Here is an 18,101-nt window from a genome sequence, read left to right on the forward strand (position 1 = left end):
AAAGTTTACCTCGCCAATAAACTTTTAGGAAGTTTTGGTATTTAATATCGACATGACCTGAGTAGTATGCATCTTTTAGGTCCACTGAAGCCATATAGCAACCTGGCTTCATCATTTGTAGAGCTGATTTCAGCGATTCCATTTTAAAATAGTGATAAGCTACATGTTCATTGAACCTATTCAAATTTAATATCCGTCGGTGGGACCCATCTGGTTGTGGTCTAACAAAAATTGATACAAATTCCCCAGTTTCATGGGAACTTGGAACTATTATACCCTTTTCCAGTAGTCTCTTTATCTCAGTGTCAACAAACCCCGTTTCCACATTTGAGAATTTTATCTCTTCTGGAGGCTTCATTTGATGTGGGTTGTTACTCTTAAATTCTATTTGACAACCTTTGACAATATCCAGTATATTGCAGTCAGATGATATTGTTTCCCATTCTTTAAGGTAATATTGAATTCTACTGGCCTTAAATGGTAGTGCTTGTGCAACAATGAACTCATAAGTATGTATGTATAAGCAATGGAACCCACCTGAGACACTTGGTCTAGTTCTAGGTTCTCCCCTCCTCCTTTTTCTTCGGAGGATATGGACTGTTCCTCTGGTTGCTTTGCCATTTCTGTTGATGGGTCTGAAATCTCCCTCCAGACCTTTGACCGTTTTTCGAAAAATACGTTCGTCGGACTTCTTGGCCACCTGAACGATTAGACCGCGTGTGTTTCCCATTTAGGTCTGTCAATGTATTGCCACCTCGTTGGTTGTGATGATATATTTGATTTTTTGGGGAAGGTCATCTCCAAAAAGGTTTTCTGTTAGTTCTATCTGCTCTGAACAGAGTTGCTGAAAAGACCTGTTGAGGTCTGGCTTAATGAGGTCACGGCGTCTGTGATTAAGGTCACAGTTGGCATGTGTTATCAATGCAATCGCATCAAAAAGTGATTTTGTCGCTGCAAGCTCTTTGATTGATCTTTTGACTCTAAGAACTTAGCAGTGACTTCCACCAAGACCTTCGTTGCTTTCAACAACGTAGTTTGGATTTTTTTTTTTTTGGAATTTTTAGATCTCGACTCCGAGTTGCAGGGCTGACCTTCGCCCAGATCTCTGCGTTTACTTTCGTTCCCACTAGTTTCTCACAATTCTTGGGCCTAATATACCGCGTTAGCTTCTCCTTCAACTTATCATCAGCAAGCTTTGATCGCGCCATTTTTTTTACAATAGCGGCCAGCTTTTCATTTACAGGAGGTCCACACTTCTCCTCCAAATCACACTCCTGAACAGTTGCTCCGAGAATTTCGTTTTCCTCGCCAAGCGAGGGCTCTGGCAGGGAAGTGGATTGCTGAATAAGAGAGTTGATATCTCTCTCAACATCGCTCACAGGACCTGAGTCGCTCAAAGTATCGCCGCTAATGCGGCAACGCTTTGCTTTGATTGATTTTATCTCCCCCGAGTCAGACATGTCGTCGCTATCTGTTAACTCCCCAGAGATTGCTGGCCTTTTCCTACTTGTTTGAGCTTTCTCTTCAAGTAAAATATTTGTAAGCTGATAAAAACCAGCTTTCATTGTTGCTACTGATGTGTCTTCCAAAGAAGACCTCGGGAAGTCGCAAGTTGTTGATGTCGGCTCAGATACAATTTTGGCGGCATTTATACAGTCCTCTTTTTCGCTGACGCATGCACTCGCCGTATCCCACTCGTCATGCTCGCCTTTTTGCTTTCGCTCGGCTTTAGGTTTTTCAGTCACTTTGCTGTTCTTAAGCCTAGTGACTTTTAACTGTGGTCCATTTTCTTCACGACTGGGAATTTTCCCCTCTATGCTAACAATTTCTGGCTTTAGGGACACGGCTTCAGGTTTTCCCGCCATTTCTCCGAAATCTGCACACACTGTACCACTGATCGTGGCTCTTTAGTGATACCACCAATATCGACCATGCTTATATAAAAGCTTCCGATAAGTCTTCCGTTCTTATGGCATAGCTTTTGTAGCCGTAGTGTTCTCCTCAATTTCGAACACAGACAGGGAGGTGAAATAACACCTCTATTCGCTTCGCTAAGCAAGACCGCATTGAGGTGAGCTGGCTGCTCGCGCAATCTCACGCGATCTCTGAATGACGTAACGGTGAGGTAGAATTATTCAACGAGCACAAGCATGGTAAAGTTGGCGCTCGTTGTTAAAAAGCATACAAAATGGTTGAAACCTCTCCCTAGTTCACATTAGCCAATAATAGCTATCAGTATGACTGTGTGTTTGGATTGTGTCCAGAATAAGGGACATACTAGCAACAAAGTCCTGACAGATAGGATTGGAAATAGGTGGCAGGGACAACTTTCTTTTTAAATTCCCTTTATTGAAATGTTTTTCCCATGTGACAGACATTTCTAGCCTGCAGTGTAAGTGTCTAGTGGTAGGATAAGTCAATATCGTCATTATTTAAGTTCGTAATCACTTATCTGGCCGCCCAAGGTTTGATTCAAAGTTGGAATAGAAATGTAAAAAAACTGTAAAAAACTGTAGAAATCATGGATGGCAGCTGTAACTTTCACCAAGAAAGTATTGAGCACCCAGTTGCCAAAATCACATCTGTTTTGTGGGATAAAATCATATAACGGAGAATTCAGCTTGTTTGAATTCACAGAAATTTATAAACCAACAACACAGCGGAACTGATTGTTGAAGAGACCTTTCATATCAATGTGTCTATGCCTGTACAGTAGACCAGCCCTGGTGTCAAATTACGACTAATCCAGCTACTGTGTGACTTTCATGGTTTCTTCTTCATTAAATTAGCCCATGATCTCTGATCATGGCCCTCATCTTCATCATTGACTTCATAGATTTTCTTTGGCTTTTCAGGTTTTAATCGCTTAATTCTTGCTCTCTTCTCTTCTTCTGTCATTTCAGCTGGGTTCATTGTTTGCGTTATTAAATTTAAAGGCTTATCGTATCTAAGAAATGATCATTGAATTCTTAGAGAGTGAAAAGAGGTTCTTTCACTGAGAAAAGTCTAATCGGGAAATACTTCCAAATAAACAAAGAATCAGGTTAAATTTCTTTGCATTTTTTGATACCACCATTACAGCTTGCCACTCACGCATAAAGCCATTAGGGCTGGATTATTGAGCTTACACTTATTACACGAACAAAAGCTGTCAGGGGTTGCCTTCTGCTGCTATTCAAGAGGGTCTTAATGGGTTTTAACCGTTAGCTCTCAAAGTGCCTAAAATTTAACCACCAACCGTCGAAAAGGATAAATTTTTACCGTCAACCGTCAAAAGGGCAGCTCAATACTAACTGTCAGCCCTCTTAAAGGTCTTTCGGATCTCGCTATTTTCCCCATTTTCGTTGCTTTCCATGAATGGTTGAAGATCTTAAAGGATCTTCAAACTGGTAAACCAGACTTCTGGTTTCCATATATTCTCACTGAATGGTCATGTTCGCTGATTTTCGCCTTAAGTGACAATTTGGAAATATTTAAGATTCGATTTTAATAGTTAATGTTAAGAGAAATCTGCCTTCTTTTGATAACTTGTTAATTCTGAGCAGTGGCCACGCCTGGCCGAGTTACTCCCGCCTTTCGACGAAGGCACTACAGGCAAGGTTACAGATCATGTCGAGCGTGTTGAAAGCGGCCGTCGTGAGCTCGTGAGCTTCGATCTATCGTAAAGAGATGAAGCTTTAGAGCGACTCAAGCCCAGGATTTCTCATAGTGCTAGGAAAAGTATTGGAAGCCCTCGACAACACAGCCTTGATTTCCCAGCGATCAATGACTTGTGGCGTCACTTGTCCACCAAATCTGGGCTCGGATCATATAGACTCATTTGTAAGCTATACCGACTTATGAAATTAGTAAACTTCCACGCCGTTGTACAATTGGTACATGAAACCTACAATACGCTACGTACTTTAACTAGCATCTCGAAGTCTCCTAAGAACCTTAGCGAATCCCAAAGTGGGCGGCCAAGCGCTATACTCACCCTGACTCCTAAAACTTAGTGCCCCCACTCTATTATGCATTTCCAGTCTTTCCATTTTACTGAACTAATTCCTTCTGACACAATCTCCAAAGAAAAGGAATTTGTGATTAAAGAGGGGATGGTGAACTACAGACCATGCCCAGAGAGACTGAGAAAAGTCAGAGAACAGATCAGAGCACAGCTCAAAACTCTCGCCGTCTGTGGAAATTCCATACCAGCGTTGGACTTGAACCAACCCAGGTTCAAGCACGCTCAGTAAGCTCACGTTGTAGAGCACTAGACTGCCTCGCCGACTTCGGCGAAGGTTCAAGTCTCAGACCGGACCATTAATTAGTGTCTTATAGTAACTGAGAACAGTTCACTGCCTTTGCAATGACTGAATTAGCCTCAACCGCACACCTTGGTTTACAATCTAAAGCTACAATCTTTGTCAGGCATTAGTCCGAAAGCGACACAAGAACTTGAACAAGCACAAATGATAGGATTCTAGAACGTGAAAATTGTTTTTTCCAAGAGGTCGTTTGAGGGAGAACAATGATAATCCAAAGCAAGCAAGGAAATATCCTCTTCAAGCCAGAGAAAAATATTTTCTGATTCATTATATAATAGTAACTAATGTTTTCTATATGCCATGCAAAATTATGCTCGAGAATTATTTGCTTCCCTTAAAGTGCAATGTACCATCACAGTGTCGCTTATTCAAATAAGCCCTTAAGGTGACAGTCTTGTCACAATCATTCTAAGAAGATTAATTGAAATGTTTGATTTACATATGAGAGAAGTGTGTGTGCGAATATAATCAAAAAACTTACAAGTGCCAGCCTAGTAGCGTCCGCTTTTATTTCGTCGCGATCTACACTTGACCTGAACATCTGCAATCACAGGTTTGTTTTTCTATTGCTCGATAACGGCAAGTGTTGTACATTTTAACATGGTATCGACGCTATCGTTCTCTCGCTTATTGTTGAGATGTGCCCGATACGCTCTCACAGTAAAAGCCGGAAGTTGATCGTTATTTCGACGCGTTCCGTCAACGAGGACTAGATCTCATGCTCGCAATACCTTTGACTGATATCCCCATTATCGTTTAATTTTAGCAAAGCGTATGCCTTATTTACTTGTCTCGTTTAACTTTTAGGTTTTCAGCGACTCATTCATGATCAGTCATCCGTTCCAAAGCTAAACTATTGATGACTTATATTAAGCTCTATCTAATATCTCGAGAATGTTTCAACCATTATTTACTCCACTGCGCTAGAACATTAAATTCCAAAAAGAAAAAAAGATTTGTGTAGTTTGTCCCAAGCTCATCTTACGGCGGTTTCAATCAGTTCGTCTCAAATTCTGCTCATTCACTTTATACCGTTGATTATGCATAAAGTGCATAGACTGCTTAGGGAACCAGGTATGTAAGCCGCCATCATCACGATTTTGCATACGAACGTAAATATAACTACGCATGGGTATATTACTATCTGCTACACCACACAACAAAAATTTTGCAAAAGAGCAGTGCAGGCTAGTCACTTCCCAGCCAATAAAAATTGAGAAGAAGGCATCTGTGATTGGAAGCAGTGTGTTGATTTTCAGAGCAGGAACACTGGACAAATTCCTTAGAAAATACATTGTAAACAGACTCTCCATTCACAAAAATGTTCGACGAGCCCTTTCAAACAATACTGTTCTTTATGACATCGCGGAAATACGGTTTTTGGGGGCACGATACTGTATTTCACGAGTCAGCGGACACCTTGACGAAAGCATAAAATGTCGATAACTTTAATTATGTTTTCGCCGTGAGTCTGGTCGACAGCGTAAAAAGGCAAAACAAAATAGTATATAAGGAAGAAACTAAGCTCATCTTTTGGATAGTTGTCATGCTCTATTATATATTTTGCCAAAGCCGAACTGAATTTGCAGACAATATGAAATTTTTGTTTTTCGTGAAGCTTAGTACTCGGAGGCAGCGAGTCCAGGGCAAGTAAGTTTTGTTCTTAGAAGATCTTATAAGGCTAAAAATGACATGATGTTGGAGTTGCTGAGGCGGTGATCCGAGGACATCAATTCTCAGGTTTGTAAAGCTGTGGCTTGAACCGTATAAATCGGTATGTTATTGGCATTTCGGTCAAATCCGCCGAGACGACGACAAAACATTCTCATATCGTTCGACCTAGGGGCAGTCGTGTAAGTAACACAGCCGTCCTATCCCCACTCGTCATCAATGAGTTTTGTGTCAAGTTGGCCAAAACAGTTCTACGTATAAACTTGGGACACATTCCTGTAATATGTGTAGGATTGAAGCCCCTAAAAGTACAAAAACTCAGTGGCCTCAACTAGAAGAAGAATAAACTGAGGTATGTTTTCAGTACAAAATGTGCATTTTAGTGATAATAAATTAAGTTTTCACTTTCCACCTATGTTATTGTTTTTTCTGAGCAGCAATTATTTCACTTTCCCAACAACCATTTGTTTCCCGTCACAGTTATGAATAATTTGTAGCATGTCTCTTTGTTATTAATGTCTCCAAAGTGTGAAAATTCACATTCTTCTTGTGCATTCTTTCTTTTTGCATTCTCTCTCAATATTTTTGTGTCATCATACATCTCAAGCATCAATCCAGCAAATGTTCTATGGGCACAGATTTAGCTCTCTATGCCGACGTCTGATAAGAGTGAGTGAACAATCAATTTCTTTCAGGGCAGTCTATATTTATGGAATAACCTTCCACCCTCTTTAAAAGACTCAAGTCTTATTTCATGTCCCAAGCAAGTCAAGTGTCATCTACCGTCAGAACAAGAAGAATTGAAGCCACCTTTATCCCCCACTAGTACAGTTTAACTAACTTTTCTCACACTGATTATATCACTTTATTTGTTTCGCGTTGCTTTTTCTTTTCTTTCTTTGCTAACCTACTGCCACATGCAACATAGAATGTACTGAGCTAACAGAATACCTCTGGTTTATTTAGCTCCCTGATTCACAAAGTATTACATTACCATTTCAGCACTAGTAGAGAGCAAATTTTTGATAAAACAACAGTACTGTAAAGTAAAATAATTATTATAATTTAATTGATGTATGTGAATAAAGTGTTGAATTGTCTTTTCTTATTTTGCAACAGCCTTGGATGCATCATCTGTCTTCTCAACTGGATTTCTTATATCCAGAAGCTGTCTGAGTCATGGAACAAAGAACTCTTGTGGGGTGTTAATGGGGGAGATGATGGCGATGGCACAGAACATGATGATAATCATTAATCTCCCAAATTAGAAATGTCTGAGGAGAATTATCAGAAGTATTTCAAGTCAAACCTGTTTGATACAAATATTCAGGAGGAAATTGATTATATTAAGTCAGCTGTCAATGCCCAGTTAACACTGAGTCATGAGGAGTCAACCAAAGCTTGTAATTAGCCTGTGTGACCCTACAGTCACACAGAAATCAGGGAAGGGATATTCCAGAACAGGATCAATGACCGCACCACACAGATGTCCTTTTCCCAATTTATTACAGGGGAGGGGGGCAGTTGTATGCGAACTAGTTGTAGTAAACATAAGCAATTCTTAGCTAGTTTCAGCAAAATGCATATATTTTGCGACCAGGTTCTATAAAGTCTTAAAACAAAATGTTTCACAAATAACAATGTTCTTTGGGGATATGATGCCTTATTATCCAACTGTGCTTAATAAGTAGAGTACATATAAAACCCAAAATGAGTGCAAATATCTCCCTGTACTTCTACTCCAGAGAACTGATGAGAAATTTGCCCACACTGAAATGGAAACTTGGCATGTGTTGGATAATAAATCTCTTATCAAAAATTTTGTTGTGTAGTATCATTTATTATTACATTGCATGCAGCACCAATGGGCAAGATGAAGCTAATCCTGTGTTCTGATTAACTAGCCAAGAGGGCAAGATGGACCATCTTAGTGCCTGCTAAGGATTGCCCACATTGATCCCGGACATGTAAAAAATTGAACTAGAACTAAGTTTTTACTTCTTGGACAATTTTGTCCATTAAAATGCAAAAAGTGGCAGGAGATAGTCAAAACAAAGAAAACAGAAAAGGCTCTCATGAGTTTGTTGTGCTACAAACACAGCTGGCTTTCTGTCCAGGCTCTTGAAGTAAACAAGTCATTCTTAATTTTTCATAAAGCGAAATCTTTTTGCAACGTCTAAATCCTGTATTAACCAAGCTTGTTTGGTAAAGATGGCTGGATATTAGCCTCATTCTTTTTTGGCATTAATTTTTTATGGACCAAGACGAAGTCTCCTTCCATAAATTGCGAAAAAAGAACTCAGCCAATATCCAACCAACTTCACCTAACACTTGGTTAAAAGCCCATATGTATCTTTATAACATAACCAAAGTGAAGCGCGCGCATTGATTGGTCAATTCAGCGTCTACCATTTGTCCATGGGTATACGCTACTGACGTGAGCAAATGCGAAGACTAGTTTTCCGCGCGCGCTTGTTTTCTCTGGTCACGTGAGATTTGTTAAGTAAAAGAAAACTCTTTCGCTGCAATGCAAGGGAGTAGCCAGGGGGTTCCTTTTCCTCAAAATTTAGTTTTTGAAAAAAGAACACAAAGCAAGTCGAAATTAGACTAGACGCGGTGACTTCATTGTCAAAATGTCCAATATCACATTTCTCTTCGATGCCACTTGTTGCCTGCGAAGCCGGGAACTGGAACACACGCAATCTTTACTTCCGGTGTGCCCAGACTGTTATATTATAGACGTCGAACGACTCAGCGCTGCGGTAACCCTCTTCACTAAGACATTGCAATATTGAAAAAAGACTGAGCGATAGACCGAACTCGTAAATTATCAATGAGGCCCTGTTAACGTTTTAGGAATAAGGGATAACTTGTAAAATAAATGATTTTAGTGATCACGGATAACTAAGTAAATGATTATAGGGTAAGGGATAACTGAGAGAGTTTTAGGGATTAATCGAAATTATGTAAAGCAAGATATCCGCTTTACTTTTAGTTACATCTTGCTCTGCGCTAAATTCCAGACTAGACACGGTGACCCTATTGTCAAGATGTCCAATTTCACATTGCTCTTCGACGCCACTTGTTGCCTGCGAAAGCGGGAACTGGGACAGACGCAATCTTCACTTCCGGTGTGCTTAGACTGTTATAGACCTCGAACGACTCAGCGCTGCAGTAACCCTCTTCCCTAAGACATTGTCAAATTGAAAATAGACTGACTCGTAAATTATTAAGCTAATAGAGCAAACGGGTCATAACTGGTAATTTTCCCTAACAGAAAAATAAAAACGCAAAAACACCAAAAAAAAAAAAAGAAAAGCAAATTAAAAACAAATTAAAAACAAAAAAATTGCACATTTCTCTAGCAGTGCTACTTTAAGAAACAGACCAAAAGTTATGCTTGATTTTCCAAGTTATGCTATAAACTATGTGGAGAGAAGAGCAAACAAAAATAAAGCAGACAAGGCGCGTTTCTAAATTTATCCAAAACTTTTTAAATGTATGAACTAAGTATGTACATGGGGAATATACAAAAACCATTCAAAAACTTGCAATAAGCTTTGCGCTCTATTCATCGAGCTCCCTTAACTGTCTGCTTACTTAGCTCCATCGTGCTATTTACTCATACTGAGCATGAACTAATTATTAATCAACAGGATTCAAACATGGCTACAGCTGCACCGACTACTTCATCCACGAAAGAGACAACAAACTATGCCAGATTGTGCCGTATGCTGGTTGATATTGGAACCCAAGCTCTTCGAGATACGTTTGATGCCATTCATTCACCAGCAAGTTTACACACAGTTTTGGCGGCAAACAAATCCAAACTACAATCTCTCAAAACAAAGAGGATCATTAATCCAACACAATGGGGACAACTTTTCCCTGCCATATCTACTTCAGTGTCGTCCCGTTCCTTCGATACAACTTTGCTGATGGTTTTGCTGCGAAACCTGTGCGGCTTAACTGCTCCGCTGACCGGCTGGGACACATTGCCCGACGTTACAGACCTCAGCAGGGAAGCTGACATTGCCCGAGTTAAGTATTTTAGGAACACTGTGTACGGTCATGCCGAGAAAGCTTCTGTGGATGACACCGAATTTAATGACTACTGGCGTGATATCCGGGACACTCTGGTCAGACTAGGAGGAGTTACTTATAAAGCTGCCATTGACGATCTTAGGAATGAATGCATGGACCCTGAAGTTGAAGGTCACTACATGGAGCTACTGAGTCAGTGGGAAAAGGACGAAGGTAATATTAAAGAAGAGCTAGGGGAAATGAAGAAATTGCAGGAGAAAGTGGTACAGGTGCAGGAGGAAATATTACAGACGCAGGGGAAAATGTTACATGCTTTGATAGCATCGAAAGAAATCGTTGACCAAGGTAAGGCTTATTTTAAGTTGATGTTTGACAGGCCATTATTTGATTTCGTTCATGTCTTGCTTTGGGTCGTCCAGTTTAATCTTTTGAGCCTGGATTAGTTTTTCCTCTTCAGGGCTGACATTGGAATATAAGAAAGGCATTAATCTTATGTTTTTTCTGTTTTGGTTTTTTCGTTTTGTTGTTTTTTTTTTTTTGCTGATCTAATGTTTTTTCTTTTTGCTCTGTGATGAAAAAGAGAAATTTGCAATCTGTCTAATACTATCTACAACTTCTGTACTTGGTCGATATTGGCCAATCGCTTGAAGAGTTCAACGTTTCCGCGCAGCGTTAAAGATTACTTGGACGAAAGATAAGATATACATCATGTCCTGACAGCATCAAAATATGTAATTCATCATAGCCGACTCCCTGATAGAACTTATCTTAATTTCTCATGAGCTATGTTTCTAAAGAGTTGGGCCTCCATTTGAATATCATAAAAAACTTTATGCGGTGCTTGTTAGAAAGGTGGACCAGATCATATTGTTCATCTATTTCCTTACTCTTAGACTGCTAATCACAGCCGGTCCTGGTTTATATTCGGTTCACCAGCTCCTCTCCTTCCATGACTGTCAGCCGGAAGACTCTGCCAGTTTGAGAATGGGGAAAAGGAATGCGACCTTTTTTATCTTTTTCATTAATACTTTTGTTTAATTATGATTTTCAGGGGACTTAAAAGTAAAACATGAGATTAAACTCAACATTGACACTCAGAAGAGGACATTCAAACGCCAGTTTGCACAAGCACAAATCTTTTTGAAACACAACACGCGTTCTCCTACAGAAGGACTCGCTGGCTTCCTTAACCATTTAGAAAACGATTTCCGCCTGAACATTAAAGAATTGAAGTTTGACTGCTTCGAGGTAGGAGTAACATGCTCAAAGCCGAACTTTGAAAGTCTGTTGAGAGATGACCGTAATGGTAAACTGAATAAACTTGCTGAGAGATTCCTTCTGACTAATGAAGTGAAAAAGAAACTTAACCTGGAAGGCATTGGCATGAGGACTGTCGTTAAAGAAGAGGAAAGCGTGACGTCATCGAGAAGGGTTGCAAAATCAGGTAAATTGATCATTTGTGTTGCAGAAGCAGTAGAAGTAGGGGCAAGGAATAATGAATTTTTTCCAGTCAATGGCCCGGGCTGGGCACGTTGATGATAATAAAAATGATTATAATGATAATGACTTATGATAAAACAACAAAGTCGTTACTAACTCGCGCGAATTCCCCGTTGACTCGAACTAAGTTTGAACCATATATATGCGTAGTTAGCGTTTTTTCTTGACGTTCTCTTTTTCAGGTGTCATTACGGCCGTTTTGAGACTTGAGATCATCACCCAAAACCACGGCACATGTAATCGCAAATTCGCACCAGACATCAATATTTTCAAAAAACGCGATTCTTTCTCTCCAAGTAATGGACTGGGTGATTTCCTTAAGCGCGTGGCACGTGATTATTTTCTAGAAACCCCGGTTTTTGGTTTTGGCTGCCTAGAAATACGAATAGAATGCCCCTCCATGGAGATCCTTGAAAAGCTGTGGAAAAACTACCGTTCTGGTCGCCTCGATAAAATCGGCAAGAGATATCTCCTGACTGATGAAGTGAAAAATGAAGCTCAGCTAAAGACAGTAAACATAACAACCATGATTAAAGACGACGAGTACAACTCATGTAGGAAGTCGTTCTCTGAGGTTGTTGAGCAATTGGGAGGAAGTGTTGGTCCAGGTACTAAGTAAAGGTTTTGTTGTATTTGCTTGGTAAACCGTGATTCGACGCTGTTGATTGATTTCTCAAATGAATGTGTGTGTGTGTGTATATATATATGTATTCATTAAAAACTGGATCACTGGATAATGCAATTGAAGACTTTTATTGGCTTAGCCATTATGGTATATGAGCTAAGTAACAATTATTCCACGAGCGCGCGTTGGATATGAGATGATAGATAGCCAACGAGGCGCGTAGCGCCGAGTTGGCTATAATCATCTCATATCCAACAAGCGCGAGTGGAATAATTGTTTTATTAAAAACGTTAAATTAAATTATTAAATTTTATTATTATCTTTTAATTTTAAGCTGACACGTACGCTTGCCATATTTGTAGATTATGGTATATTGGCTGATATACCATAATGGCTAAGCCAATAAAAAGTCTTGAGTTGCATTATCCAATGATCTAGTTTTTAATAATATACCATAATCTACAAATATGGTAAGCGTGCGCGTCGGGTTAAAATTAGAAGGGAGCTAAATAATTTAAGATTTGGCAAGATTTGTCTAATATCTTGGGGGCGTTTTTAATGTAACAATTATTCCACTCGCGCTTGTTAGATATGAGATGATTATAGCCAACGAGGCGCGTAGCTATCTATCATCTCAGATCCAACGCGCGCTCCTGGAATAATTGTTAAATAAATATATATTTATATACATACAGGAAGTCTGCGTTTCGATTTTTTCGTATAACAGTAGTCGATGCATAAAAGTAGAGTGCAATATATGCTGAGTTAGAAGAATACAACGACTACGCTTTCATCCCTACAAGCCTGTTTTTTGATTGCTCACTCATCAGGGGAATTTATTGACAAGAATATCCGTAACCGTCGTTTGTATAATTTAAAAATTTAAGTACATTATTCTGTTACTGCGCAGTAACACTTTCTTTCTGTAGCGGCACAAGGACAAAAATTCATTACGTTTATTGAGTGATGATAATTCAGGTCGGCAGATGATGAATAGTTTCTTTTTAGGATGCGCCATAAAATAAAGTGGTCAACGTTGCTCTCTTTTAGAGTCCAAATATATTTGCTGATTTCGGTAGAGTTTCTATGTTTTATGCGTCGGAATGATGCGGTGTGGTTTCTTTATCTAGTTTTCAAGTCGTTTTCTGTGAGTCCGATGAATGTTTCAGTAGCGTTGTTGTCTTTACTTGTGACGGTGGCTTGGTAGATTACTGATATTTAGAGGCAGTTTCCGTTAAGTGGGCAAGTGTTCTTCGTCGGCAGCTGCGAGGTTTGTTGTCTTTTGCATTGGTCCCCTTTGCGGTGTCATCGATGTGTTTGGGTGAATTTAAAACGCGTTTGTTGTGATTTTCGATCATCTTCTCGGTGTTGTTGGTGCAGCTGGAACTGATCTTGACTGTCAGTTTCGATAGAAGATTTTTCTGAGATTGTGGCGGGGTTTAGGGCAGGAACTGCTTTCTACTAGGGCAAGGAATCTGTGTCCGATATTGGTGCTGTCGTTGTTACTGAATGGGGGTTTGTACCAAAGTATGTTGTTCCGTTGCTCAAACTAGAAACCAGTGATATGTGTACATATGCATGCATGTATCTATATATACATATGAAATCTCAAGCCAATCATGAGAATTTGAAAAAAAGTATATATACTCTAAATGTTGTAATAATATACATGAAAACATTTCTCAGTTCTGATTGGTTAAGATGAATGCAGTTTTCAGTTAATTAAGTGCAGAAGAGAGTTAATTCAGTGCAAAGAAAGAAACAGACCAGACATTCTGATTGGTCAGTATGATTGGTCAATGTCAAGGTCAATGTCAAGGTCAATGTCAAGGTCAATGTCACTTGCAAGATTTGAATAAATTATTTTTGCACGTGATGCGCGCGTTTTTCTTCTGCGTAGTTATGAGAAGCTACCTCGTATTTTTTCATGTATATTATTAATAGATAATCACATGATTTTCTCGTGCAATTTGGACGTGCAATTCACTGCTTTCTTTGGTGTCATATGACTGCGTAATCATAGCCGTAAAAGATAAAAAAAATTACTGTGAAAAAGTAGGACCGACGGTAAGAATATCATTTCTCCGAGAAATGGTTAGAATAGTGGTAGAATTTCTCCATTTCTGGAGTACAACGTCTGTGTGTTTTGGGCCGCTGAAATCGTGATCACTGATGTGACTACTCTTTATTTTTCTCAGGCACAACTGGGCAACCACATGAAGTGAAGATTAAAGTTTCCCTCGACCAGATTGATGTCAAAAAAGAGGAGAAATTCAACCAACGTCTTGTAGAAGAAATTTCAATGTTCATGGAGTACAACACATTTTCTCCAAATGGAGGAGTAGGTAAACTCATCGAGCACATAAGCAACGTGCACAACCTCCTTATCAAAGCCTTGGGACTCGGCTGCCTAGAAATACAAGTGGAATGCCTCACCCTGGAGAGCCTTGAAGGTTTTAAGAATGACTACTGTTCTGGTCACCTCAACGAAATGGCTGAGAAGTTCATTCTGACTGATGAGGTGAGAGAGGAACTGGACCTGAAAGATGTCAGATTTAAAACTACCATCAAAAGAGAAGACTACCTGGCATGCAGGAAGTCTTTCTTGAGGGCAGTGGAACCATTCAGTGAAGTCACAAATCCAGGTAAATATCACTACTTGTCACATGTAGGTTGGGATTGAATACAGGCTGATAGTTTCTAAAGAAACTGTTTGGGTCTGCGTCGGTGGGGGTAACGAAATAATTTGAATATATCAACAAAGTTGAAATGGTAAATTGGCCACCGTGACGATTATAGAAGCTGACGTTTCGAGCGTTAGCCCTTGGTTGGAGTGAATAGATTGGGATTGAATTTACTTTTGGATTACTACTTCAACACAGGTTCAATAACGAAAGTACCACAACCTGTTCAATAGAAACTACTCTAATTAATAGCTAACATCTAGGAAGTAAGTGGGGACCCTGAAAGAAAACGTAACTTGACCTGAGGTACTCAAAATTTTCCATAAAGTTGAAGTTTGGTTTCGGTTGTGATGGGCGTTACCAAACTTACCGAAGCGTTATGATGTCGAGCATAACTATGTCATCATTTGGGTCTTAAAATCAAATTTGGTACCTATGGGTAAAGAACGTTCAAACCTGATTCTTGATATGCATTTAGAGGAGCTCAATTGACCAGATGCAAACTAGTAAAAGACCTCAACTTGTTAATACTTCCCTTTTTGGTTACAGTCTAAGCTTGTGCTCATGACATGCATTTGAATGCATTTGCATGCATTCGCATGCATTTAGATGCATTTGCATGCATTTGCATGCATTTAAAAACCAGGAAAGATTTATTACTCGACGTTTCGGGGTCATCGTGACTCCATTATCAAGAGACTAGTTTAAAAAACATGCAAATAAGGAAAGGTACAAGAATAGCATAAATTAGACTGAACGGCTTAAACAAACACCTTGGCGCGGATGGAATCCGTTTGCACGTTCAGTGTTGGCTTACGCATGCGAATATACAACATTTCATTAACAAGGCAATCAAATTTGCCGTTACATTTCGTGATGACGTTGAATTGCTCGATCAAGCGTTCAGGCATTTCACTATTGTGCTGGAGGTGGTAGTGTTTGTAGATAGAAGATGATTTCCTTGTGTGCCCTTCTACGCGCTCGTGTAAGTGACCACGAGTATAGCCCACATACCCTGCATCACACAGGTTACATTTAAATTCATAAACGACACATTGTTGGTTAATAATAGGGGGCTTAATTTCGTGTTGCTTAAGCTGTTGATCAAGCTTAGGGCTAACGAACACTGGTTGGACAGTCACGCTTAACTTCGAGCTTAGACTGTTCAGTTGTTGTTTAACATGATTAGCTGACGACTGGTCCTTGAAAGGTAACACTAATCTCACAGTCTCCGATGGTACGTCTGGTGATGGACAGGGTTCTGCAGATGAAATCCTTCTCTCAACGAACCGCTTGATTGTAGTTTCAACCAGTGGCTTTGGGTATTTCAAGTTATGAAAAACCCCTCTAAGGCGGTCACATTCCTCGGAGAAGAAAGACCAGTTAGAAGATAATCGATAAGCGCGATCCACCATGGTGTTAACTAGGCTGCGCTTGTACTTAATGTCAACATGACTCTGGAAATGCAGAAGGAGACCCGTGTTGGTTCTTTTGATGTAGACCTTACTCTCAATCTTTGATGCACGGTTAAGCAGTTCAGTTCCTAGAAAGGGAAGGGATCCTTCCCGTTCGACTTCCATGGTAAACTGGAGGGAGGGATGGGTAGAGTTAAGGGTGTCTAGAAACTGGCCAGCGGTCACCCTATCAGGCATTACGGTCAGGGTGTCATCGACGTACCTCCGGTAATAGCGCGGAAGTTGACCGTGTCGTTCGAGGTTTTCCTCAATCGAGCACATGAAGACGTTAGCCAGCAACGGTCCAAGGGGAGAACCCATAGCGACTCCATCTGTCTGCTCATATAAAGCACCGTCAAACTGGAAAAGCTGGTTTTTCGTAGCTGCTCGGAGGAGGTCGATTAGGTCTGCTTTAGAGATGTTCAGGTTGTGCGTCTCGTTGAACCAATCCTGGGCAAAGGCTTTTTCAGCTAAGATCTGTATTGTTTCCTCCAATGGTACATTTGTAAACAATGAGATGACGTCATAGGAAACTAAAATTTCGCCGTTCCTGATCTCGAAGCCTCGTACTTCATCAGCAAAGCGGAATGTGTCTGTCACTGTATATTGGTTGCACGACAGGGGTTTCAATTTGTCGTCAAGCCATTTCGCTAGCGAGTAATTGTAGGTGTTAGTAGCAGAGAGTATTGGCCGCACGGCCAACCGTTCTTTATGTGTCTTCGGCAAGCCATACAAGTGTGCGAGTCTGGACCCTTTCGGTCGATGACACCCTGACCGTAATGCCTGATAGGGTGACCGCTGGCCAGTTTCTAGACACCCTTAACTCTACCCATCCCTCCCTCCAGTTTACCATGGAAGTCGAACGGGAAGGATCCCTTCCCTTTCTAGGAACTGAACTGCTTAACCGTGCACCAAAGATTGAGAGTAAGGTCTACATCAAAAGAACCAACACGGGTCTCCTTCTGCATTTCCAGAGTCATGTTGACATTAAGTACAAGCGCAGCCTAGTTAACACCATGGTGGATCGCGCTTATCGATTATCTTCTAACTGGTCTTTCTTCTCCGAGGAATGTGACCGCCTTAGAGGGGTTTTTCATAACTTGAAATACCCAAAGCCACTGGTTGAAACTACAATCAAGCGGTTCGTTGAGAGAAGGATTTCATCTGCAGAACCCTGTCCATCACCAGACGTACCATCGGAGACTGTGAGATTAGTGTTACCTTTCAAGGACCAGTCGTCAGCTAATCATGTTAAACAACAACTGAACAGTCTAAGCTCGAAGTTAAGCGTGACTGTCCAACCAGTGTTCGTTAGCCCTAAGCTTGATCAACAGCTTAAGCAACACGAAATTAAGCCCCCTATTATTAACCAACAATGTGTCGTTTATGAATTTAAATGTAACCTGTGTGATGCAGGGTATGTGGGCTATACTCGTGGTCACTTACACGAGCGCGTAGAAGGGCACACAAGGAAATCATCTTCTATCTACAAACACTACCACCTCCAGCACAATAGTGAAATGCCTGAACGCTTGATCGAGCAATTCAACGTCATCACGAAATGTAACGGCAAATTTGATTGCCTTGTTAATGAAATGTTGTATATTCGCATGCGTAAGCCAACACTGAACGTGCAAACGGATTCCATCCGCGCCAAGGTGTTTGTTTAAGCCGTTCAGTCTAATTTATGCTATTCTTGTACCTTTCCTTATTTGCATGTTTTTTAAACTAGTCTCTTGATAATGGAGTCACGATGACCCCGAAACGTCGAGTAATAAATCTTTCCTGGTTTTTTCTATGCCTTTGCTTTAGCAAA

At 40.3% G+C, this 18,101-nt stretch overlaps 2 protein-coding genes across 3 annotated transcripts in view; one reads left to right on the top strand and one right to left on the bottom strand.

Moving 5' to 3' along the window:
* The first annotated feature begins 4,754 nt into the window (after positions 1-4,754).
* Positions 4,755-18,101, top strand: part of LOC148720435 (uncharacterized) — a 59,578-nt gene continuing 46,231 nt past the window's right edge. Inside the window, exons 1-5 of one of the 2 annotated variants that reach the window (XM_088738314.1) lie at positions 4,755-4,860; positions 9,635-10,367; positions 11,074-11,466; positions 11,705-12,130; positions 14,346-14,792. In XM_088738314.1, the coding sequence (XP_088594440.1) occupies positions 9,644-10,367; positions 11,074-11,466; positions 11,705-12,130; positions 14,346-14,792 (1,990 nt within the window). In that variant the 5' untranslated portion in view covers positions 4,755-4,860; positions 9,635-9,643. The remainder of the gene's footprint in view (positions 4,861-9,634; positions 10,368-11,073; positions 11,467-11,704; positions 12,131-14,345; positions 14,793-18,101) is intronic. The other variant, XM_088738315.1, reaches the window with a different exon arrangement.
* Positions 15,484-16,710, bottom strand: LOC148720436 (uncharacterized). Its single transcript, XM_088738316.1, has one exon. The coding sequence runs from the start codon at positions 16,604-16,606 to the stop codon at positions 15,593-15,595; it is 1,014 nt and encodes a 337-aa protein (XP_088594442.1). The 5' UTR covers positions 16,607-16,710; the 3' UTR covers positions 15,484-15,592.

The sequence above is a fragment of the Stylophora pistillata genome, chromosome 11, assembly GCF_964205215.1.
Source record: "Stylophora pistillata chromosome 11, jaStyPist1.2, whole genome shotgun sequence".
Taxonomy (NCBI): Eukaryota; Metazoa; Cnidaria; class Anthozoa; order Scleractinia; family Pocilloporidae; genus Stylophora; species Stylophora pistillata.